This window comes from Orbicella franksi, chromosome 4, assembly GCF_964199315.1.
Source record: "Orbicella franksi chromosome 4, jaOrbFran1.1, whole genome shotgun sequence".
Taxonomy (NCBI): domain Eukaryota; kingdom Metazoa; phylum Cnidaria; class Anthozoa; order Scleractinia; family Merulinidae; genus Orbicella; species Orbicella franksi.
In genome coordinates this window covers 18,054,195-18,080,399 of record NC_138148.1, presented here as the reverse complement: position 1 = coordinate 18,080,399, position 26,205 = coordinate 18,054,195, and the positions used below count along the sequence as shown (strand labels likewise).

The 26,205-nt window shown below is 39.4% G+C and overlaps 1 protein-coding gene across 1 annotated transcript; it reads left to right on the top strand.

Annotated features, from left to right (window-relative positions):
* Positions 1-596: 596 nt before the first annotated feature.
* LOC145484704 (sodium channel protein 1 brain-like) lies at positions 597-26,205 on the top strand. Its single transcript, XM_081463317.1, has 24 exons — positions 597-1,517; positions 4,150-4,397; positions 5,005-5,153; positions 5,380-5,460; positions 6,259-6,387; positions 10,128-10,219; positions 10,888-11,082; positions 11,699-11,756; positions 12,115-12,259; positions 13,018-13,155; positions 13,483-13,920; positions 14,873-15,046; positions 15,546-15,893; positions 16,355-16,643; positions 17,615-17,955; positions 18,515-18,688; positions 19,255-19,365; positions 19,688-19,957; positions 20,717-20,770; positions 21,304-21,441; positions 21,692-21,805; positions 21,897-22,035; positions 23,072-23,203; positions 23,801-26,205. Exons 1-24 carry the CDS (start codon positions 1,493-1,495, stop codon positions 24,718-24,720), a joined length of 4,902 nt encoding a protein of 1,633 aa, XP_081319443.1. The 5' UTR covers positions 597-1,492; the 3' UTR covers positions 24,721-26,205.

Genomic DNA, 26,205 nt, shown 5'->3' with positions numbered 1-26,205 from the left:
TGAAAAGGTTTTCCGCCTCCTGAGAAAAGATCTTGGTCAGTGATAATTGGGGTGGATAATCGGTCCACGAAACAGCAAAATACGGTTCGTTTGGAACTCGAGTAATGGTTACAGGGTTTAGAGGATGGATGCAGTAACCTTTGTGTGCCAATTTCCACCAGTCTACGTAAAGCAACCAGAATAATGTTCAAGAAAATTTAACATAACACTGCTGTGCTAAGTGTTGAGAGAGTCAAATAAATTGTAGCAGATAATTACCGAGTATCAATACCTGGCCTCGGCTGAAGAAGTTTTTTTTTTTTGATCGCTGGTTGGCTTCCACAAAACTATATGAGCAAAAACCATTATAGATGTACTACGCTTTTTTAACTTTTTTTTTTTTTTCATTTTTATAACTGAGCTTCCTATGCACTTCACATAGCGTGACAAAAAATCTATATTTTTTGCAATTTTTTCAGATTATTATAACCGTATTTGAAAGTCGGTTACTGTTTGTTCTTGTTTTGTTTTGCTTTTTTTTTTTGTTTTGTTTTGTTTTGTCTTTCTCTTTCATTCAACCTTTGCGTGTATTTCTTTTTAGTGATCAACGTCGTATTTGACCGTTAAGTTAGAAGTATATTGTTTAACACTGAAAAACATGAGGAAGATTAATTAAGGAAATCGTGAACTAGCAAACTAGTTCACTTCTATCACCAAGCATGGTCAGAAGCAAACACTGTGAAAACCAGTACATCCGAACCTTGTTTCTCAGTCTGTGAGTCTGTGAGAGTTGTCAACAGAGTAACTATCTCGCTTTTCGGTCATGATGGCCACTAATTCTGATGCACTCGTACTCGGACTCTCGTGGGCTCTCATCAGATTTAAACCTGGTCAAACCTTCACGATAAACAACAAGAGTTTTAGTCCCTGTTAAACTCAAACTGATGTCAATTCTCGCCTATTCCAAGCTCTTTTAGCTTGGGCTTCGCTTCTTTCCGTAGTCGCTAAAATTGCAGAAGCCCTCGCTGTACTGTCATACAACTTCCTGGTCGCGTTATCTTCACATACTATCTTATTTAGTGATGCTGGTTTAACACCATCTAATATAATATCGGCGAAAAAAAAAAAAAGAAACGATTGCACACAAATTTAGAACAGTTTAAGATCTTAGTCTTGGTAAGAATTGCCTCAATTTTGGGTTCATGTTTGATGAATATTAAACGCCTTTGCGGGCCCCATTAGTTTTTTTTTTTTTTTCCGTATTGTTAAAACGAAGGGGAGGGCCCTAAGGATAGCATTGATGTGTAATGAGTTGATTTGCCACCAGACATCATGTTTAAAATCAATAAGTTATGAGCCCACGAGCTAGTAGGAGGTCTGAAGGAATACAACAATCTCCTGGCAGTAATCACTTCACATTTTGTAACTCGCCAAGAATGTGAAATCACTTGGACTAAAAAAAAAAACAACTCCAGAAGGACTGCAGTCTTGGAACTTGTTTCTCGACGCCATCATGTTCGTGAAAAGCTCCCTCATAGGTTGGTGCTATTCTTGTGTTTAGGTTTCTTAAGCGTCAAATATAAAGAAACAGATTTCTTTTCTACACCAGTGGTGCGGAGAACAAACAATTATATATTTCTTCGCGCCTGTAATCGGTAGGCTCGCCCTAGTTTGTGAAGCTGATTAAACTGTATTGGCTTTCGATTGCAGAGTCGCTCAAAATAAATTTACTCTTTCGCGAGCTTAGAATGAAAGGACTAAAGGTATTATTAGTTTAGGTTCCAATTGGATATTCCTGTTATCTAGGTGGAAGAACGGTCCGTTTTTTTTATCGTTGGTGTTCGATTTATTCTAACGATGAAGTCGCATTTTAGCATAAATATGTCAATTTAAGGCACTCAAACCTTAGGTAAACGAAAAATTATGAGTATCGAAAAGCAATTTATTTACCGCCTATAGAGGCGGGCACTTGACAGCTAAAAACAATCAAACTTCAGTTTGGAGTCATATGCGTGCGAATCAAAAGAAAATCCTTTCTCTTGGCGTATAGTCTACACTTCTATTGATATTTCACAAACCGGGAACACAATGCTATAACAATCATTCGATATCATCGCCCGAAAACCGAATAAATAAGTTATGATTATTGTGCCGTGAAAGTCTCACGTACAAGGAAATTTTGCCAAATGACACTGACCAGTCACTTAAGGTCTCCAGACTGAATTGAAACTTATGAATTGCAATAGTTGTTTGAAAATGCTCGCTGCTTCCAAACACTGCTTCCCGTACACGAAGGCTCCAACAAGACGCGGAAAATGGGAAGAGGTTTTATCAGCAGGTGGGAAATTTTAGTATATTGATGTTTTTCTCATGAAATTTTAATATTTGAAAACATAAGACCGCAAATATATAGCGTGCTCCGGTGTAAGACTAAAACCCATGCACGGATACAAACAGCGACAAGATGTTTCGTCAAATATCAGGTTAACTCCCTGAGAAAATACTTCTTTTCAATGCTCTTATCTTTCACCTTGGATAATTCCCCGTTATGAATTTGAACGCTGTTCTATATCAAAACGCTTAACAAGCGTTTTTATTAAAGTCATTTTCGTAATGCTATAGTAATTTGCTCGTCCGAATTATCACCAAATAACGAGTATAAAAATCACGAACTTGTCCTTTATCTAGAAGTTTTTATATATCCTATATGTTATGTTAATATTTGCAGCACATGTCGTAAGAATATCGCGATCAAAGAAAACCCATTTACACCTTATATTTTCTCTCGCAAAAGATTTTTCTGCGGATTTTTTATCTTTTAAGTCCTCCTGCTAAACTTTTGTTGTCTTGATATGTTTTTTTTTTACTTTCTCTTTTACATTAACTCAACGTTTATCCTCAGCAACAAAGCTGACTTATTTCCTTGTCTAACCTCCAAAATGAAATACTGCTTACCCGTCAGTTTGTTTTGCATTTTAAAGTCATCAATTTTTATTTCGGTAAAAAGAAATTGGTTCTACACGATTGAACTCAGCAGCGACTACATCGCATGAATGTTATTACAAGCGAAAACGACACAGCTGCTTAGCTACTATGTTGTCTCGACTTGTCAACCTTACTTAAAGTTTTTGTTATTATTATTCCATTTGGCAGAGTTCTTCTGACTTTGAAGGCGACTTTTCTGCTATGACAGGCTTATAGTTGTGTCGGTTTTTCTGGTTGGTTAGAACCTCAATCATGGTTTTTACTTCAAAAATATGTACCAAACGATACGAGTAAGTTTCCTTTACACATTTAGTCGGTACATTCTTTCAGTACTTAAAACTCGTGTTGAACTCTTCCTGTTTATAATCGGCAACTGTGGTCAGTGTCATCGTTATCGCGATTTCCTCTAATCGTTTATTGCCATTATTGTCGCCCCCCTAAAAGGATCCGTTAGTGTTATGTCTCGTGCAGATAACTACTCTCTTAGCGTTGGAACTCATGTTAGTCGAATCGCAAAGGAGGAATTAGTGAAAACAATTTTGTAATGCTTTGTAAGTCTTCGGAACTATGAAGTAGAATTCTCTTTGCTTCAATTCTGCATGATGCAATCTTAAATCCTGCTTGAATACATTACAAAGTAGCGTATAATTAATTCATATTAAAGCTATTATTTGCTTGTTGGGTTGTAATGTTTATGTGCCCGCTGATTCTCACTGCGTGCGTCATCATGCGAACAAAGGAAGTCAATTTATTCTTAAGATTTTAAAAATCGTTTTGGGTAATAAAAGTCGTATCTGATATTTAAAATGCTTACGTTTCTAGGGGCGCTTTTCATTCAACCGAAAAATTTCGGAATTTTTGAAACGGGAAGCAGATGGTTCAGAAATTTCCTTGCAAAGTTTCCGGAAAATCTGAATATTGTTAAATTTCCGAAATGCAAACAATTCAACCAAAAATTCCGGAAACTCTAGAATAAAAGCTCTATGGAACAGAAATTCCCGGGAAGAAATTTTCAGAAATATGCGTATAACCCACGGGGTTGTCTTCTTTTCCGAAAATTGTGAAAAATGCTGTTATTTTTTATTCGCCACTGAAAATTTCCGGAAATAAAAACCGGAATTTTTGGTCGAATGAAAAACGCCTCTAAGGGTGATCTTAGTCTACTTGTCAATGATTGTGTTGCAGGGAAGACTCCCAATGGAGCCGCGATAAAGGGTATTGATAAAAAGGGCCAAACAAGTACTTCAAACCGCCAAGGGCCTTCAACAAAAAGGGTTAAGTTTGATTCAAGTTCTAAGGAAGAGGAAATGGAGACTGAGACTAAGGACCCAGGTGTGATCATAGATGAAGGTCCTGAAAGTACTAGCGTGGCTCGGGCCCCTTCGTTTTTTATTGGGAAGCCGCTGAAGGATTATGACGCCAGCAATGGAAGGGTAAGTCAACGTGTAACTGCTAAGATAATAATAATGTGAACGTAAAAAAATTTAAAAAAAACCTATTCTGCCCGCAAGAACTTTTGGCATTTGTACTGCCGGCCTTCTGTGTAGACAATTTAGGCTAGTTTCTATTTATGAGAATATCAGCGTACTTAAATTGATCTTCTCCTGTTTTTATGGATTACTCTTTGGATATCAGTTCATTAATGTACGAGAATGATTATCTTTGATAAGAATGGCTTTGAAAATCAACGTACTTCAGATAGTCAAACATGAAGCCTCTGGGAAATTTCAATCGCCGAGCCCAAGGAAGATATGACGAATTTCCGCTCGCTTTACCCGCAGGGAACGTGTGCCCTTGGACCTTCCCGGTTTAAAATTATCTCTTAGACTCAGGTTTGGCAGGCAAGACACTCTATCTTTATTTTCGAGACTAACCGTTTTCATCTCTCATTTATTCCGCACTTCGTCTGAAGATTTTATCGGCATGGAATGCATGTCGTGCCAAGAGTGCACCAGTGCTTCTCGAAACCGCATTGTCATAGAATCGCAATTTTGAGAGGTAGGGAGCCTACTTCATTTCATATTTCTTTTCTTTCCGCAGATCCCTTGCAATCACACTTATCTTGTCCTTCGCCGTCGTGGGGCTTCTCGTGCTGATCACGTGTACAGATTCAACAAGGCAGCCTCGTTAGGTCTGTTGGGACCTCTCAGTCCCCTCAGGCAGTTTGCGATAAGTGTCGTTACTAACAGGTATCCTTTAAATAACCTCAAAGCCCTCAAGTCATCCCTTCAATGGCGATATTAAATATGTATTTATTTGCCAGTTTTCGATTATGAGAACACTCAATTTTATTTTAGTGTTTGTCGGAAGTAAAAACAAGTTTGCCATTATTTTTGTTCATATTTTTTGTTTTGCTTCACATGCTGGCAAACCATTCAGTGGGTTTTGATTCCTATTCCTTAACTCTGATTGTAGATATTTTGAGTCGTTCGTTATTCTCACCATTCTGGCTAACTGTGTGTTTCTAGTGGTTGAATGTGCTCCAGAAGAAGCTGAGTGAGTAAACAAAACATATTTTCTTTTCATGAAAGAAGCTAATGTACTCACCATCACAAACAACAAACGCTTGTGGACTCAAAATCAAACATTAAGTTCACTTTTGCACTGCCATCCCAAAAGCATGTTGTCTGTCGAAAAGTAAGCCCTGAAAAATTGTTTAAACTCGGCCTCTAACGTAAATGGGAGGCGCGGTGGCCTCATGGTTAGTGCTCGCGTCTCCGGATTGAGCAGTCCGGGTTCGAGCCCTGGCCGGGGACATTGTGTTGTGTTCTTGGGCAAGACACTTTACTCTCACAGTACCTCTCTCCGCCCACGTGTATAAATGGGTACCGGCGAACTTAATGCTGGGGGTAACCCTGTGATGGACTTGCATCCCATTCAGGGGAGAGTAGAAATACTCCTAGTCGCTTCATGCTACAGAAACCGGGATAAGCTCCGGTCTGTTGGGCCACTTGGCTCCTACGTATGCAGACTTCTTTTACCTTATCTAACGCAGTTGCCTATTACTCCTCAACAAACCAACCAGTTTTAATATAAAAAAGTTTGCAATAGGTTCAGACTTGCCGCAAGTTAACCATTGACACTGCCAGAACGATTTTAACGAGGTCCTGAAAAACTCTCAAGCAAGCCACTTTATCAGTATGAGGGCAATTATATCAGAAAGAACTTTGGTGAGCCGAGCTCCAGGCCTGTCTCAAACGCTGTAATTTTTGCAACTTAGATACAATAGACGTAAACTTGCATCGAAGAACTCGCAATTTACTTCTTACAACTGACTTGGTTGTTTTATCTTAGATACGTCTTCTGTGGTATATACACCCTGGAGATGATTTTAAAGATCTTATCCCGTGGATTTATCTTTCACACATACGCTTACCTTAGAGACGCGTGGAACTGGTTGGATTTCATTGTAGTTGTTCTGGGGTAAGTTGCATTCCAATTGCACGTTATGACGGTCAATTCGCCACTAGTGCGATATAAAATTGTTGGAAATCCGCGATTCTGATTGGTTTTCGCATTGTTGAGTTCTTTGATAGAACGCGGAAACTGAGAGAACAAGGAAAAATTATCTGGATTTTTGGTTCAAAAATTTATTTAGTGGTAGTTTCTGGGCTACTCATATTCATAGGATTGTCTTCCGAATCAGACTACTTATCCTCGTTTCCTAATCGCGCGGCTAGCAGGCGGTATAATTTATTGGCCGACCATCAGGTAAAAGCACAATCTGATTGGTTAAGCCGCAAGGTCAGTCTACCTGGCTGGTTAAGGACATCTGTTATGTAAAGACGACTCGGAACCTGGTCATTTTTAGACAATGACTTTATCTTATCGTTTCTGAAATAAACATTATTTTAAAGATCGGTCAGCTGGTACGGTAAAATAATTAGAGAGTTAAACAAGTAAAGAGAGGCGAAGTGTCGATATTTTTGGCAATTCTGATCAGTGAAAGCCCTAAATCTTCCGTGTCTCAAAAGTCGCCAATAACTTATTTATTACTGAGCTGAAAATATCAAGAACTAAATAAATTTCCGCAAAGTTGGAAATGAAAAATTTTAACCCCTCTTCAATTTTTGTGTGGAGGTAGGTCTTACTATATTCTTTGTCAGCCATTTAAACAAGCAGGAAAAACGAGCACAACCATATTCGTAATTTCTCCGAAGGTACTCTTTCCCAAAAAAACAAATTAGCACCAGAGCTTACATAGATATTGAAGTTTCTCAATATCATAAAATTTATTTGGGGAAAATTATATTCCGGCCATGGGTGCTGAAGACACCTGGGGCAAATTGCAAAAAATTGGGAAATTGTTATTTTGAGGGCGCTAGTATTTGGTCCAAACAGGCTTTAGAGAGAGAAAATCAGCTTCAAAAGTATCTTTTATCATCTTGTCTGTCACCTACAATTAGTTAATAAGGTTTTGGCCAACGAATTTGATGAAAGATAAATTGATACAAAACCTACTTTGAAGGTTTTGGGAATTTCTTCAGGATGCTTTCGTCGCGTGGTTCTCTTCGGTTTCTCTCCATCGCTCGCTCCATTTTCTTGACCAAATCTAGGGCAGACTCTAATCTAACGGTTTCTTCCATGAATATCCAGTTTGCCGTGTTTCAGACCAGAGGTGATGATACAAGTAGCGCGCATATAGTTGACAAAGAACAGTTGACAAGGTCAAAACATGGTCGTTATACTTGCGATTTCTGCCGTCGAGCACCTAAATTGATCAATATTATCCAACCAGGAAGTAATGTAGACGTGTCGAGATCAATGTACAAAGCAAATGCATGCCTTTGAACAATCCAAAGTAACGTCTTTGGCTAAAAGCCAAGAATGGTGAATAAACTGAAAGCGTGGGCCGGAAGTCCGAGAAGCAGGACTGCTGACCGGATATAACACAATGTAATGGGATGAGACACCGGATGTAAGTGTAATGATATCCTCTTGTAATGGGGTTGTTTTACAATAGCAATGATGGTGAAGAAAGCCAAAACGAGAAAAAAAAAAAAAAAAAAAAACGAAAACCGAAAAACCGAATAAAAGCATCAAAGAAAAATTAAACGTTGAGCAATCTCATATCCTGGGGAATTAGGAACAAGGTTGAAATGTTTAGGTGGAAAGTCTAACTCGGATTCATACGTATCACGGGCCCCCATGTTGAATTTTATTTTTCGTTGAATGGGTACAAGTGCAATCTGCATTTTTGGCACGCACAGCATGAATTTCCTTTTTCTTTTTTTCTTTTTTTTTTTTTTGCATGCCTGTATAGACAGACAGAGTTAGAACGTCCAAGAGTTCTTAGAAAAACTAACTTCCTTGTTCTCATTCAAGTCTGCACACCCTTTGTTGTTAAAGAAAACCTGAACATATTTTAACAACTGTCAGTACTCCTGGATGTACTGTAGCTAAAACAATAGACGATAAATAGTATCCTCTCTTATATAAACTTGATCCCGTGTAGTAAAGCCAATGGAGGCAATCAGGTTGCGTAAAACGATCAGAGAAGCGCTTTTCTTTTGTCCTCTTTTTTGACCATGGTAAAACAGTCATAAAAGCAGATCAAAAGTCCTCCTTTTATCTCTCTATCAATGATGTATTGTACCAAAAATATCTAAAGAGGAGACAATGCCATTGCGGCAATGTCGCTTTATCTGAAGCTACAAAAACAAACAAACAAAAAAACACCTATATCGCATTTTAAAAGTACATCCGCTCAGTAGTTGTGCTCTGCGCATTTCCGGTCTACATACGGTTTGGTCGTAAACAACGATTTCTTCGCTTCTCAACCATGCACCACGAATGTGTGGCTCGATTTAGCCAAAGACGTAATTCAGAATCGTCGAAGACATGCATTTGCTTAGCTGTGGTCTTGATGTATCTATTTAACTTCCTGGAGGATTTCAAACTGATTATATTGATTAATTATTTCGATACTCGACGCACGACTGTGTTTGACCTGTTCGACTGTTCTTTATTCGGGTTAATGCATCATCATCTGTGGTCTAAAAGGAGATGTTCGGTGAGGCTAGCCAGTTAGAGTTGACCTTTCCGCTAGAGTCTGTGCAAGATTTGGTCAAGAAAATGGAGCGAACGAACCGAGGAGAGACCCAGACTATACGACAAAAACATCCTGAAGAAATTCCCAAAAGTTGCAAGGTAGGCTTTGTTTCAATTTATATTTCATCAAATTCGTTGCCAAAACCTAATCAATCAAATGTAGATAACAGATAAGATGATAGAAAATACTTATGAAGCTGATATTCTCTATCTAAAGCCTGTTCGAGCCAAATACTAGATCTCTCAAAATTTTGCAATTTTTTGCAACTTACCTCGGATGTCTTCAACACCCATGGCCAGAATATAATTTTCCCCAAATAAATTTTATGATATTCAGAAACTTCAATATCTATGTAAGCTCTGCTGTTAATTTGTTTTTTTGGGAAAGAGTACTTTCAGAGAAATTACGAATACGGATGTGCTTGTTTTTCCTGCTTGTCAAAATGGCTGACAGGAAACATAGTAAGACGAGCATTTTCTACTTGTTTATAAAACCCAAAATACTTTAACGGTGAATTTTGTAAACTGGGAGAGTGCCTCTACCATGTATGAATTTCATTTGAATTGGTTCATATGTACCCGAGAACCAGACTCGTTTGTTTTCATTTCTTGAGAGTGAATTTTTTGGTCAAAACATAGACCTCAGGTCGACGTGATCAAGTGCGGTTACCATGGGAACGATTCATCTGCCGATCCAAATATGGTTGTTTTTGATCATTCCTCCAGGTAACCTACCTCCACACAAAAAATGAAGGGGGGTGGAATATTTTCATTTCCAACTTTGCTTCACTTTCCTGGAGAACTGTTCTTAAAAATAAAACACATTCAATTTAAAAAAAACCAAACTTTTATAAGAGGCTTTTGTAAATATCCTGTTACATTGACATCCAGAAACAGCAAACTTATAAGGGTGCGTTCCTTTGGAATCCGGGTCAAGATCAGTGATCCAAGATCACTCGGATCAGGCTGCATCAAGGGGAATGATAAATCCTTCACAAGAGTGGGTTCATCAGCTCCTTCGTCGACTTCCTTATCTAAGTGATCTTGGATCACTGATCCTGATCTAGATCATCGATCCCTAAGAAACGTCGTTTCCAAACTTGTTTCCGTAGGTACATCACCGTAGCGCCAAACATCGCCAACTTGACAGGAATCAGAACAGTTCGTGTCCTTAGAGCGCTGAGAACGTTTTCTGCTTTGAAGGGTAAATTTAATTATCAGGAGCAGCTTATCTTTCAGTTTGAGTTATTTTACATCTTTCGCTGAGTCTGATCCGTCGAGGGTGCTATTTTGTGTATTTGTGAAGCAATAAATTATCACTGATGGAGTCAACTGGCATGCAGTTCGTACATGCTTAATTATAATAAATCAACAACTAAACGTTTAGCAAAACATTTTTGGACTCATTTTGATAGAGCGGTTTTCAATTGCATGTCGTAAAACCAAACCAAATCAATTACTTACCAATTAGACTACTCAGCCAATCTTAAACCGTAGTGAAGCCAAAGCCAAACCAAAGTAATTGCCTGATTACGTTCGACAATTTTTTGAACACTGCCCTAAAATATAATAAATGAAAATAAATTCTTTTAATTTCAAGTTTTGTAAGGTTGTGTTGCATTAAGACAGTATCTTCTAGTTGACGACTATTTCCAACCTTGAAGATTGACGAATTTTAAACTTGCACAAACTCATGCCCTAAGGACAAATCGTGGTTTGCATTGTGTTGAGTTTCGATTGAGCAACCACTGCTGCTCAGCCGTTCCAAAAAACTATTTCATTTTTCCACGTTGATTCTATATACTTCACTCAGTCTTTTTCATGTCTCGTGCACTCAATTTGGACAATATATTGCATTCATATATTTTGCAGGTCTCCGAGCGATGGTAAACACGCTACTTCGTTCATTGAAGCTTTTGAGTGATGTCCTGGTCTTGTTTCTGTTCTTTCTCGGTGTCATGGCGCTTATTGGGCTACAGCTGTTTTCAGGAGAATTAAGGAACAAGTGCGTTCTCAATGTTCCAGACAACAGCTCAATAAACCTGCAGGAACGAGCCCTTAACGAAAGTAAGAAAATGGTATCATATAGATTCACTTTAGAAAATACTTTCTCTACCTACTCTTTTATTACTAATTTCGGTTCAAGAAACTCATAAAACAACCTTTAATCATTAGTTTAAATAGCTACAGAAACAGAAACAAGCGAGAGCAGGAGCAATGAGAAGAGCAGTGTGCACTTTCACAAAATACGCACCAGGTAGTTGAGAAATTCGCAAGAGGGTATTTCTACCTAATCGTTAAATGAACTTGGTTCAAGAAACTGCTGAAACGCCCTGTGATCAACAAGCTTGAGTTAAATCAGAAACAGAAACAAAAAGTGAAACAGAAGCGAAAGCACGAGGAAAGGGAACAGCATTGTGTACCTCCAGGAATGATGGACCATGCGGCTAGTTCAAAAATTCGCAAGACGTTATCATGTAAAATATATATATATACTCTATATATACCGTTATCACAGAAGAAAAAAAGATATATTTTTTGGTCAATCACATGCAAAACAAAACCAATCATGAACTAAATAAAGAGAGCTATCTTCTCTTGCAACCTGTTATCTTTTCTGTATCAACGAATGGCGAATGGCGAATAGTGAAATGAAAACTAACTAGATAATTTTCTATTGCAGGTTTCTGGTTAATTCATGGCGACGAACCTTTGATTTGTGGGAACAGCTCAACTGCTGGGTACTATATGTCTTTCCACAATATAATATATGTCTTTCTACAAGTTAGTGATCTAAGCTGTAGAAGTATCTCTCGCTTACGGATTTCTTGTACTTATTTTTCTTATTAGTATCCGGCGTGAAGTAGTGCGTTAGATTTTAAACATTCTTTTATCCGTGTAGTCTGGCTGTGAATGACCAAACTCGAAAATTGCGCTTCTTTAATTGTCTTGAATTCTATAAAATTATTACGTCCGTTTCTTTTTCTCACTGTGTCCCTGAGTTATGAATAGTGCAAATTGACTTCCGTTGGGTTGAACTGATCCTATGTGTCTTTTTTTTTTTTTTTTTTGTTACTTTTTTCTTTCTTTGCACTTTAGATCTTGTCCTTCTAACTACACGTGCATGCCCAATGCTGGCCCAAACCCTGACCATGGTTACACGACATTTGACAACATTGGTTGGTCATTAGTCATGGCTCTACAAATACTAACGATGGATTTCTGGGAAAATCTTTATGACAAGGTATTTTTATCAACCTGTAGGGAAAAAAAATAAGTAGAGTGCCAGCAGCACTCAGGGCGAGAACTCGGCGAGAATTTCTTATTCGTCTTTCGTCAACTGGCGTAAGCTATTGGTTTCCCTTCAATGTGAATTTGAGGTTGTTCCCTTCTCTTTTGGGATTGAGTCCCGTCTTCAACTTTTAGTCATTTATTAATAAAATAATCATTTTGACAGAGAGCGTTCTCGCGGGAAACTTAGTTGTCTTAATACCGTTTTCTTTTTTACCGAGCCATACTTACATATGCTTTAAGGCCATGAAAGTTTTGATTATTTCCTTTCTCGTAATTCAAAAAACGATGGTTTTTCTTAGGATCACTCACACTGAAGGTCTCCAGTCTTAATAGCTCCTGCAATTACTAAATAGGAAAATATATAAAAATATATATTACCAGGGCTAACGCTTCGGGAAGAAAATATCATGAAATAATCTAGGGAAGTCACAATCATTATCAAACCAGTCGAGACGTAATTATTGTTCGTCTTTGACCACGAAGATAGCTTTAATCTCCTTTACCAATCAGTGCCACAATTACACAGGAAGGCATGTGCTCGAGAGTAAAGTCTTGCCACCGAGAACACAACTCAACACACAATGCACACTGCGCACTGCACAGTGTGCACTGCACGATGACCTCGACCAGTGCTCGAGACCGGACCAGTCCAACGCACGAACTGTTTGGCCATTGGTTCTAACAACGTTATTTCGATGTTTTGCCTAGATCATCAGGTCTTCTGGAGCCCTGTACGTTCCATATTTCATAATTGGAATATTCTTCTGTTCATTTTACTTGATGAATCTGGTGTTGGCAGTGGTGTATCTGTCGTATGAACTGGAACTGTGTTCCGCGGAGAAAGAGGTAGCTCGTTGTGTCTTGTGTGCTTTTGATTACTATAGAAAAAAATCTAATCAACAACGGGTCGATGCATCTGTAAGGATTTTAATTAACAAAGTAAGGCATTTTTAAAGAGCAAAGAAATTGGAAGAGAAGAAACTTTTTATTCATGCTTTTTGTAGGTGAATCTTTTAGTTTAAAACTGAATTCATGATTACCCCAAACCTATTAGGTTGAGTTTGAAACCTCCGAGACCAACTTCCAACGTTCTATTTCTTAAAATAACCTCTTTGTTGGTTATAATATTCTGCAAACCTTACCATATGTTTTCAATGGATTTCAAAACCTTAGAGGGAAAAAAAGAATTATATGAGACGGACTGCCCCTTCTTACCAAGCTGACGAAGAGACACTTAAACATCTGGTTACCCTGGATGGGAGCTCTCCGCCTGTGCTTACAACTGACGCCCTAGACAAAGAGACCGCAAAAGGAGACTCTACGGATTCTACATCCAACGCAAACGAAGTTAAAGACACACAATTACGCCATTGTCTAATACCAGTATGCGCACGAAGGAATGGCTTGGGGATTAGGAAAGTACAGTGCAGGGTTGTCTTGCGCCAAGATTCTTGTTTTAAAACAATACGACAGCGCATGCGTGACATCACCGCCCATCCTGGTTTTGATGCCGTTATTGTGGTGCTGATTCTGTTGAACACAATAGTGCTGGCGGTATATCATCATGGGATTGACCCACAGTTTCGACACATCTTGGACAATGTGAACTTGGTAAGTTAATGTATACTTCGGCTAATGGGTTTTTAAGCAAACCTCAAAGGCAGCGCCAACGAGAACGTCACCAGACAAAATGTGTAATGAGAGGAGGATTAGCTCTTCCCGTGCGCTTTAAATCTTGATTAATTTGTTTTAACCGTTTTGCAAAGAACAATGCAAAATGGCCATTAATCCTTTGAATATTTTCGCAAAAAAAATCGCGGTGCATGGATAATTTCTGTATTTAAGTTCTTTTTCTGACAGAACACTTCATATAGCTTGATCAGTGAAAAAGAACTTCATGTTGTGTCAAAACATTCAGCGTACTGTGTGAAAACACAATCCAAAACGCTGGGAACTGTCATAAATGAACCATTATTTAAAGACTGGAATAGGTTGCAGCAATTGGATCTTAAATTCTGGTATTAATCTCGTAATAAGTACTACGTCATCTTGCTAATTACTGCGCCATCAACAATGGTCAGAAAACCTGCGATTGATATGGCTTAAAGATCAAGTTTGTTTGATGGGCTGCTTTTGTTGCTGCTATTGATTTTCTCGCTTGTCAGTGTGTTGTTTTTGCTGTTGTTTTCCATGCAGGGACCGCGGATACTATTTTAAAGCGGTATGCATAACAAATCCGACTAAGACAGACAAACATTTGGAGGTCACCATTTACCATGCATTTGCGCGCCATTATCCATGTCATATGGAGTCCTGAAAAATCCACCCAAGAAAAAAGTGGTAGATCTACATGTAAAGACCTACAGGACCCTCCCCTCCGCAGTCCCTGTAATGTTGTTGTTGTTGTTTGTCTGTCGTTGTTGGTGTTCATGATTTAATCATAATTGAGCATGTTCTTGTTGACAGAGGTACCGTTGCTGTTGTTACTAATGTTGCTGATATTTTCGTCGTCGTCGTCGTTGTTGTTGTTGTTTACCCCTACCTGTTCCTTTTCTCCACTCAGGTTTTTACCGCGTTATTTGCAGCTGAGATCGTATTTCGGTTGGTTGCTATGGGACCAATGGCATTTATTCGCAGCAGATGGAATGTGTTCGATACCACTGTTGTTTCAGGGAGTTTGCTGGGTTACTTTTATAAATCTGCCGAAGGACTCAGCATCTTTCGAACTTTACGACTGGTAAGAACATAAGTTTAACCGGTATATCTGGTTTGAAAACGCTCATAAGGCCGGCGTAACTCGCAATTCCGAATTCATATCCTACGTGGCGATGCTACGGCAGTCAGGTTCACAGCTCACAGCTCATCGGCTATAAATGCAAGTAAAGGTGCACTTACAAAAATGATTAGTATAGGAGTTGTTCAGAGTAATTTAACAGCAATATTATATTCTTGCAAAATCCAGACCTTTTCTCAAATCGTTGTCTGGATCCAGTTTTATCTTAGTAAGAAAGATTCAAAATTTAACTGCGTTTTTGACCTCCCGATATACCGGAACAAAACTATACTTCCACGCTACGCCGTCAGTAGTGATAACGTGATGAACGTTTGGTAAATGGTCAATGTAGCCGAATTCATGCCTGTTGTTTAGCAAATCAGTGGCTGCTACTTCGTCAGGTGGGGTGACCTTATTACAACTTGCACCGCAAATAAATCCCAAAACAATTTATCCTCTACAGGTGCGTGTGCTGTGTTTGGCCAAGTCCTGGAAGACAATGGAAAGACTGATGAAGGCCATCGCTAGAAGCGTAGGTCCGGTTGGCAATATAACGCTTATACTCAGCGTCGTTATTTACATATTTGCTGTGCTTGGAATAAAGGTATTTGGTGAGGCCTACACGGCAGACAAGTTTGGAAAGGACGGCGTACCTCGCTGGAACTTCAATGACTTTTGGCACGCGTTCATGATGGTGTTCAGAGTGCTATGTGGAGAGTGGATTGAGCCTCTGTGGGACTGCATGAGGGCCACCAGTGCCGCTAAGGCAACACTGTTCTTCCTAACTGTTCTTATCGTTGGAAATTTCATTGTGAGTAATAAACTTAAAAATTCTAGGACCAAACTCTTTGAGACTATATTCTTAAAAAAAAAAGCTTTCCAGACACCGTCTGATAACATATTAATTGCTAATTATTGATAAATTATTGAGCCAAACATGAACCAGTGATAGATCAGTCTCTTTTCCCTCCATTCAAAGTTATAGTCAAGGCAGTTAAAGCAACGCGCTCGAACATAATAATAATTGATTTTTTTTAGACTTCCTTTTCTTTTTGCGACCTTTAAGCCCAAGTTTTGCAGTCAGGGCTGATTCTTAATATTTGATTTAGAGTAACAAGCGATTTCTCATATCCTGTTCGCTTTACTGAATGACGTGCCGGTCTGACCAATGTACTGATGGACCGGACGGACCAACTGACGGACCGACCGGTCTAAAGGACTGAGTTGTTAAATCGGTCAAATGAAACAATTTTTCTGGCTTACATTTTTCAGGTTCTCAATTTATTTGTGGCGCTTTTAGTAAACGCGTTTGACTTCAGAGAGGTTGATAATGATTCAAACGAAGAAATACAGTCGGAAGAGAATCCATCAAGGTGCTCCATAAAGAAAGTATTCCGAACCCGCAAGTCTCGCCTGTTTGTAGCCAAGTACCGTGAACCTTTTCGTCTGTACGAGTTACAGGTTCTTGAGAGCAGCTGCTGTCCAGTGAAAGACGATGGTCAGTTGGCGATATCCGATTCAGAGCATCATCATGCAGAATCTCCCAGCGCTACTCGTGAAGGTGACATGCCCTCAATTGGTTTAGTATACATTTAAAAAAATAACAATAGAACACAAAATGACGCAATGTGTTTTTCTGTAAAGAAAAATTTTGGTCAGTGAGCCGGCATTGCTGACCATAGTTTTCCTGGGGTGGGTCCTAACTGTTAGAAACAGAATTTGAAAAATTGTAAAGGGAACTTAACACACAGCTTATAGAATGATGTAAAGGACTGTTAACCAGAATGGTGTGACCTGAGGGTGGTATGCCTCGGCTAGACAAAGTGATCATTTATAGCGATTTGCGATGTTTTGAGACGTATTGGTTGCTTGAATGAGGTAGCTGAGGACCAAATCTCGTGAATTTGAGCTTAAATGTGAATGATGGAAATCACTGACGACCCGTTCGCTAGCCGTTCGTTTTGACCGTTAGGGTACGTTTTCGCGTGAGAGGTCACATATGCAGTTTCGCAAAACCTCCAGTGATATCACTCAGCCGGTGACAAGCTTCCCCCCCCCCCCCCCGCCCCCGCCACCAAAAAAAACACCATTGAATTCCTGAATTATTCTATTAAAGGTCATTAACTGTCTGCTAGACGATATATAAATATTTGCAAAGACAAATTAGATGTTCACCGCGCTCAGTTCAGCTAAGAATTTATTGACAACTCTAGTACGCCAACTGAATTTTATTACCATTCAATACCATGACCAATACAAACAGAGTGTGTCACTACGTTTGGCAAATAATGTACTTGCTTTTCAGTCTTACCGTTACGTTGCCAGATTTGAACAGGATAAAGTCTGTATTTGATTCTTTTTGTAAAAAAACTACTTTAAATCTGTATTTTACCTTCGTGTCCAATGGTATCCTTGTCAACAGTTACTTGGGTCGTAATGCACAGTATTGCCAAAGGTCGCAACAGCTGTCAAAAGAGACAACTATTTGACCCTTATTTATCGATTTATTCAATTCTTACACAAATTTTTCAGAGAGCAAGATTGACCTAGAAAGTGAAAACATTATCACGACTGAAACCGCTGTTGAGAAGGACTCTGTCCCATCAACTACGTCAACCAGTCAATACATTATGGGCACAGAGGATCCCATCTCAGAGCAAGGTGCCAGTCTATCGGCTACAAAGCCCACCCGGTACATGATGGAAATAGATGACTGTCTGCCAGAGTACTGCATGGACTGTCCGCTGTGGAAACCTTTCTCGTCAAGACGCTTCTGTTGGCTCAAGTTTCGCTGCAGGGTGCGGGTTCTAGTAGAGAAAAAGTACTTCGAGTGGTTTATTCTTGCCACTGTGTTTCTCAGCAGTTTTGCACTGGTACGTTGCACAACTCACTTTGAAATATAATGTCTTTGTGGTAATTCTTGGAAGTCAGCCTAATTTCCGGCAATGTGCGACGCGTTACTCAGGGTCATGAAAGATACGGTAATGTAGATGAGGGTCGTACACTGACAAAGAGACGTAATACTACCTTCTCTCCAACAGAGCGTTTTACAGTTAGAAACTGTCGAAGATTGCGAATGGCTGTGTCACTTAAACTTAAATAGCTACACTGTTGAGGGATTTCGCAAGCGTGTGAGATTTCTCAGCAGCCGAGCCTCCAACAAAAGGAGGCCGGGAGGAGAACAATGAGAAATCAAGTTAAGATCAAAGCTCAAGAAAATTTCTGGCTACCTCAGCCCCAAATGTATGCAGCTCCACCTCTGGTAAAAAGCACATGCACGCAAAATTCTGTCAGCTACGCAGGCTAAATACTAAGCAGCCTAGAACGGTCTGCTGAATAATTTGCTGGGCGGAACAAGATAAACAAGAAAATATTTGGTAAAGAAACTGTATTAGACCCAGCTATGAAGCAGCTTGCTTTTATATCTTGTAGATTTTTGAAGACGTTCATCTTCACAAGAAGCCTAAACTTATTAAGACATTGGAAATACTCAACTACGTTTTCGCAGCAATTTTTACACTTGAATTTGTTCTGAAAGCCATAGGATTCGGACTTGTCAAATACTTCTCCTCCGCATGGAACTGCCTGGACGCGTTCATTGTTTCGGTGAGTAAAACCTGAAGGGTCGGTTCTTCAAGTCGAATTGGGTTACTCCAGGTTAAAAGACACTGTTTCTTCCAATTGAGGATTGGCCGATCACCAAATCATGTAAAATAAAAGATCCAAAAACCAATAAAAACACGATAGATAAGCAACAATAGCTTCCGCTTTACCAAGATATAACAAACCAGAAAAATAACCACAAGCCTAGCAGTAACAGTTGCTTCCTCCTGCTCAAGGTAAAGTGATGTTCAGAAGAAAATTTCAATTTTTCGCACCTCAAGTCTCCTAACACTTCTGTTGGGCATGGTATTTTCCTTCCGTCTTCAGGCTAGTAACAAGCTGTCAGCTTCATTTTATTCACAAAACGTTTATTCAAAAGGCGATTAAAGTGGAAGACACGGTTGTGTGTCTTATTGATATATTACAGTCGTTAGTTCTGAATTCGCTTCAAAATATACATGCCACTCCTTGAAAACCTGCTTGTCACCGTGATGGTCGTGAACTTGGAACTGATATTTCAGCCTCAAATTATTATTTCTAAACTATACCTTGTACTTTTTTGTTCACAGATTTCACTCGCCTGTGTTTTCGAAGACAAGAATCTGTCTGTGTTTCGTTCCCTACGTACCTTGCGGGCCTTGAGACCACTGAGAGCAATCTCAAGAATGGAAGGAATGAAGGTAACAGATGCAGAGTTTATATACTAACGAGACTTGCACAGTGATGAAGGAGATGGAAGACTTGTCATCTGAGTGGCTGACAACCAAAACAATGGCCTACACCTACCCTCGTACTGATCAGCACCACCGCAGGTGGACACATTACATAGATGTACGCTTTTTACTGGTCTAAAAGGTGCAACCAAACACTGATAAAAACGTTTTTCTTGTGCAAAGGAAAGGGTGCCAGGGGCTGCCTGTGGCAATCGAAGTTCGACTTGTACAAAGTGGTGAAAACAGTTTATAACTTTCAGTAAAATGCTGCACTTGCTCTTCCTTGCAGGTTGTGGTGAACGCCCTTTTCGCTGCAATTCCAGGGATTGGAAATGTACTGCTTGTATCCCTGCTCTTCTGGCTGATATTTAGCATCCTCGGTGTTCATCTTTTCGCTGGGAAGTTTTACAAATGTGTGGACGAAGACAACGAGCCATTGCCAGCAACTACGATCCCCAGCAAGGCAGAATGCCTTAAGTATCCTGATAAATATCGCTGGGAAAATTCCAAAGTGACTTTTGACAATGTCCTGGCAGGGTTTCTCGCACTCATGCAAGTGGTAAGTATATTTCCAGTCTATTCGTACATCAAATCCCGAGGGAGTAGATACTCTCTATTTGACACTGTCGGCTTGTTTTACCTGTGGAGGGCTGAAAATCAGGTTTTGGTACCTAAAGGGTGTAACATCTCAGTTTTTGACATTTAACATATCCTGGAACGTCTTAGACAAGTTTGCGGTGAAAGTTACAAAAAATAATAATGAGCTAAATATCGGTTACTAAATGCGTTTACATCTGAAGAACTCTCTAGAGTAAGAATTAAGTTAGTCGACGCCAACAGAAAATGGATTCAAATATTTCCGACGAACTGCCACGTATGAATGAAGCTCTCCCAAGCACTAAAATTATTTTTAAAATAGTATAAATCTTTTGCACCAATAGGTAAACGGCAAAATGAATCGAAATCTTATGAGTTAACAAAGCCAGACGGCTACGTTTAGCAACACAAACAACATCTTTCATTACTGAGATAAAGATTAATCACACGAAACAGGAACCGAACGAATGTTAACAAAGAGACGCCAAATGTAATCATAATCGTTCTTTATTAACATAAAAGGACTAACTGCATTGCCTTGATTAGGTTTCAACTAAGTTTCTAGCTAAATCCAAGATGCAAAAAGTTTTAGATTTGACGGCGTTGTTTTTCCATGTTAATTTTCATTTTATATGAGACCGTAACTGTTGCTAAATTTTCCGTTAATGCAACAATGAGTTTAAGCAAAGCCCAGTCTAAGTTTTCAATGATTCTTCTTCAGGCGACCTTTGAAGGATGGATGGAAGTCATGAAGGATGCCGTTGACTCCACTGAGGTTGGTACAGTGACAGCATGTTCCTAAAATCATTAGACATTTCCTTCAGTTCCTTTTCCAGTTGAAAACTATCATCGTTCTTAAAGTTTTCCACGAGTAGTTATATTGTTTTTTGTTGTTGTTGTTGTTGTTTTTTTTTTTTCTTAAAAATTCGTCTAACATTTCGCCAGCATTCTTACGTCTTACGACTTCCTACAGATAACATTCACGGCTGACTATTTCAAATTGATTCCAAAGCTTGATAGTTTGAAGTGGTAGGCGGCTATTTATGTCTTTGCATTTTACAGCGCTGTGTAAACGAAATGCAAACGAATTTCGTCTAATTACGTTCTTTATTCTCACGAAATTTCCTCGAAAATTATCATGATGATCGCAGAGATAATCTAGCGTACAATTTCAAGGCTAATAGCATGACATCAATAAGTCCTTTACAGTGCAACTAGATTATCCCGTGATTTTTGTTTCATCTTTAAGCGCTGATCGCACCACGTGACCACAGTAGCCATAATTGATACATTTTATATCTCTCGTAGGTGGACATGCAGCCAGAGTATGAAAACAATGTGGTGGCATACTGCTATTTTGTTGCTTTCATCGTCGTGGGCTCATTCTTCGTACTGAACCTGTTCGTTGGAGTCATTATCGATAATTTTAACACTTTAAAACAAAAGGTAAGTCAGCTTCGTACCTGTTATCAATCCAATCGAATCCATTAGTCGCCGAGGCCGGGTTCTCCCTGAGCAAAACGTTGCTTTCCGTCAAGAAGTGACCAAAATGACGTAGACGGTAGTCATAGAGGTATTTAACCCGGCTCAGACTCGTCGCTTCGCATTCCTTCTAATGCTCCGGCCTTTTAACAGACTAGTTTCAAACATGCATAGAGTATTTCCTATACTATTGTGTATTTTTTTTCTTTCGCAGTACGAGGAACTGAACAGCATGGGAATGCTACTGACGGATACACAAAGGAAGTGGGTTACCTTCCTAAAGGAAGCTGCCAGAAAGAAGCCTCCGAAAAGACAAATTCGACCGAAAGTAAGTATTGTATCTCCACTTTGCTTTATTTTTATCTTTTGAAAGTCATGATTCAGTTAAATATTAAGACGCTTTTTGACTCATTCTACAGGAGAGAGTATTCGGTGTCTTATATGACGTGGTGACATCAGACAAGTTTGAGATTGCCATTCTGTCAGTGATAATGTGTAACATGGTCATGATGACGATACAACATCATGGACAATCGCCCGAGATCTCCAGCGTTTTAAATATCCTTTGCATAATTTAGCTAGCTTAAAGAAGTAAAATGCAATTGTTGTTTTTGTTTTTTGTTATTTGTTTGTTTATTCTTTTTTCTCAGAAACTCGGTTTTTTTATTGTTTTTAATCTTCATGCTAATCTTTTCTGTCAATGTGGCTTCATAATATGCATACCGATGAAGGCTATAGTCATTTGTCAATCTACTTTTACCTGTAAAAATCGCGTATCTGTCACCACTTGTCAAAGCTTTCGATAATTTTTTCCTACGCTGTAATTAGCAACTTTCTGACGGCTCTCGTTTTAAGTTAGCAACAAGAAAGCAAAAACTACGCCGGAGAGTCGGAATTGTCATCTTAAGCTGTGTTCATATTAAAACCGAAACATGATTAGAGTAAACATGTTTCAACATGTTTGTTATTGCATTGTTCACATCAGATGTCGGTTTCAAACACGTTTCATGCATGGTTGTATAATTTGTGCTGTTTCATAGTACTCGCTTTTGTCATTAAGTTTTGCGGCAATGTTCTCCCAGATATTCTGGTTGCTACCCATCGCCGATAATTGCCGTTGTATTTCTTCATCGGCCCATATTTCAACAAGACATTGGCCTCATAATAGCCCCAGTTTTGGTTCTTTGGGGCACTCGCTTCCTCTCCGCGTCCATCCGCCATTTTGAACTTGTTTGGTCTGATAATGATTGAGACTACTTCGCGAAGCGAGGATGTTTCAATCATGCTCAGAATAATCATGTTTGAACCATAACTCGCGCAATGCATTGTCTGATGTGAACACTTTTCAGAACGAAGCATGTTTCATTTGTGATCAGACTAATCATGTTTCGGCCTAGTGTGAAAACAGCTTTAGTTCTTTTATTCCCATTCTGTCAGTTTATGATCCTGCTGCGCTCAGTTCTTGCAGACCTTGGAGTTTGACTTGCTAGTTCGAATATAAGACTTCAGATTATTGGCAACAGTGCAGCGATCTCCGCTGTAAGACTAAGTTGTGGCTGCATATATTGACCATTTCCTTGACTGAGATTTCTACGAGTCTCCAATTTCGTATTTACCGGAATATTTGTTCTGGAAGCCATAGTCAAGATTGCCACTCTTAGGCTACACTACTTCAAGAAGCCGTGGAATGTGTTTGACTTCATCATCGTTATCAGCTCTCTCGTGGGTATGTAGCACGGATTTTTAAATTTGTATGAATCCCATCCTTAATTAGCTTTGCAATGCATGCTGATGAAGACAACGAGACTTAAGAGTAAAGCGACATTTGACACGCTGTCAATCTTGGTTTTTGCACCTGCAAGCTGATGGACGTGACATCACGGTTGAGATCAAAATACGATGTGAAGGGAAATCACAAAACATATCTGCATAGTCTGCGTGGCTGACCTCGTGTTCAAGCTGGGCAGGAAAAAAATAAACCTGGTCCGATTGCCGGGAGCAAGTACAGTTTGCTTTTAGGCAAGTGAAAATGAAAATTTCAAGGCAGTATGGTGGGCAAGTGAAATTAGACTCAATAATCGTGTTGGTGAAAATTCGTAATCAAAAACAATTTCAAAACTTAAGACTACAAGATGAGCAAAACAATAAGTTGAAAGCATAGATTAATTTAAAATCCAAACATACTTGATTATAGAGAGTACTTAGTACGTGATGTAATTGATGTAGTTGATGAGGCATGAACATTGCACGCCTATTGGGCAAGTATTGTAATATTTTAGTGGGGGCAACTGAAAAACTACTCGTATTTCATTTTGATCAACAGACGTTGTACTAGACGAATTTAGTGCAAACGAAGGAGCCGTCAGCCCTAGCCTGCTCCGTGTTCTTCGAATCTTTAGAATCGCCAGGTTACTAAGGCTGGTGGAGTTCGCGAAGGGAATAAGGCAGCTTTTGTGGGCTCTCATGATCTCGTTACCAGCTCTCTTCAACATTGGCACTCTACTGTTTATGGTGATATTCATCTACGCAATCATCGGTATGTCTGCCTTTGGAAATGTCAAACGAGAAGGCGAGTTGAACGACATTGTCAACTTCGAGACATTTGGTACTTCGCTATTGCTGCTGTTTCGACTATCAACAGGGTCGGGATGGAACGACATTATGGATGCGTTGCTGCTAAAACCGCCCTACTGTGATCCAAGCTACATGGGACTTCCTCATGGTAACTGCGGCTCCTTCAGCGCCATTGTATACCTGGCCAGTTATGTCATAATAGTGTTCCTGGTGATCGTTAACATGTACATTGCCGTTATCCTGGAAAACGTGAACCGAGCACACGAGATCGAAGACTTCTGCATCACCAAGGAAAACTTCGACAGCTACTACGTTACGTGGGGTTTGTTTGTCCCGGACGGGAAGCCGTACCTTCCGTTGGATCGCTTGTCAGAGTTTGTAGCTACTCTCGACAAACCTTTCAAAATTCCTCAGCCGAACGCCGGTGTTCTGAGGCAGCTAGAGATTCCGGTACGAGCAGGAGAACTTATTCATTGCTTTGATCTGTTGAAGGCGCTGGTGCGACGCGTTTTGGAAGAACATGGTGAGTCTCCAGAAGTGTTCAAAGACATTACTGTGAGAATGGAGGCTAGCTTCAATAAGTCGTTCATTACGCACAAGAGAATTTCGTCGCTCAGTGGCTCTACTAAGACTAAACTAAGCGTAGACTTAAACGAAACTGTCACTTAAGACATGCAAAAACAACATTTGGCCAAAGTGGAATTACTCGAAAGAGGGTATTTTTCAAGGAAATGCCTCGGTTTAAAATTATCAAGCCTAGCCCCTAGGTTTAGCAATTTGTGGATGTGACACTATTTGTGTACACGTTGTCCGACCAATGTAGACCTTTCTAGCTTCTTACAACGTGGAAAATTTAAACCAGGTCCATTTGAAATTGCATAGTTACAACAGGGTTTGGCAAAGTTGAAGAAAAAGTGCTGCTACTAAGCTAGAGCATAAATAAGACAGCCAGCAATAACTGGAAAAGACGCAATTTATATCGAGCTGCTTGACATTTTAACGCGTTTTGTATACCTGCACATTTGAGAATTAGCTTTTCCAAGGTTAGTATGCAAAGACACTACTAAAGGCAAAATGGCATCTAGAGCTTTAGGCTTGAATTAGATAACGGTGAGATGTAGCCATAGAAAAAAGCCGGCGAAGTGATTCTCGCTGCAAGGAGAGGAAATTGAGACAGGTTACAATCAATTTTCTTTTTTAACCCCCATGAAAGTTTGTTTTCCAAAATGGGTATATATATTCTGCCGACGGGTTTTTTTTTTTACTTCAGTTCTACCTTAATCTCCTCACCCTGCCGTGAGAATCATTTTGCCATTTCAAGGTTGATCTCTCTTGTTTAAGAGAATGAATGTGAATTGAATATATTTTTTATATACCCGTAATCGATTTTATCACCATCAATAATTGCGTGGCGTGATGTTAGTTAACTTGCTGAAATAAATGTCACCTACTACAACGAACGGAGGAAGCCTGCGGGACTTCAGGGAATATGGGTGTGCCACAAACGTTTTGATCTCTCTGCGTTGTCTATTTGCAACACTATTTTTAGCTTAAACTCAACACGAGCGTATCAGTATAACTCTAGATGAAACAGAATAGTTTTATTATTTTACATTTGAGTCCATCACTAAAGACAACTTTTGTCATGTTTGCTAAAGGGACATGACTTAGCATTTTAGGACCTACACAAAGACCTTTGATATATATACTAGGAACTGAAAGATACCCAACAGCGAGGATTCCTCTGTTTATGTAGCGTGTCGGGGCAAAAATGTTTTTACATCACGCATCCCACATTGATGGCACTATATACAAAACCAATCTATCCACTGGTTAGACTCAGGAGCATAATGCAACGCACTTCACTAAGTATTTGGATCGTCACGCAATGGGCACTTTGCATGAACTGTTCAGATAGTAGAGCCTCCAAAACCGTTTGAGCCAGTCAAACTTGACTCCTCTTTGCATTAGATATCCCAGTGCGTAGCTTTCCATCCGGCATCGCAGATTTTGTACCACGTGACCGGTTCATGCACAGGGGCTCATTCTACATAGTGGTTGGACAGAGTATTAGGTTCAAATGTGATTGCCGAGTGACTTAAACCGACAGGCAAAGATTTGTAAACATATTAGAAACTGTAAAGCAATAAAACG

Bases quoted from the DNA above. Each gene is read 5' to 3' on its own strand.
- LOC145484704 (XM_081463317.1), top strand. From the start codon at position 1,493: ATGTTCGTGAAAAGCTCCCTCATAG. The intron at 19,958-20,716 runs GTAAGTATATTT...ATTCTTCTTCAG, and splicing joins TTCTCGCACTCATGCAAGTG to GCGACCTTTGAAGGATGGAT. The intron at 22,036-23,071 runs ATATCCTTTGCA...TGAGATTTCTAC, and splicing joins CGAGATCTCCAGCGTTTTAA to GAGTCTCCAATTTCGTATTT.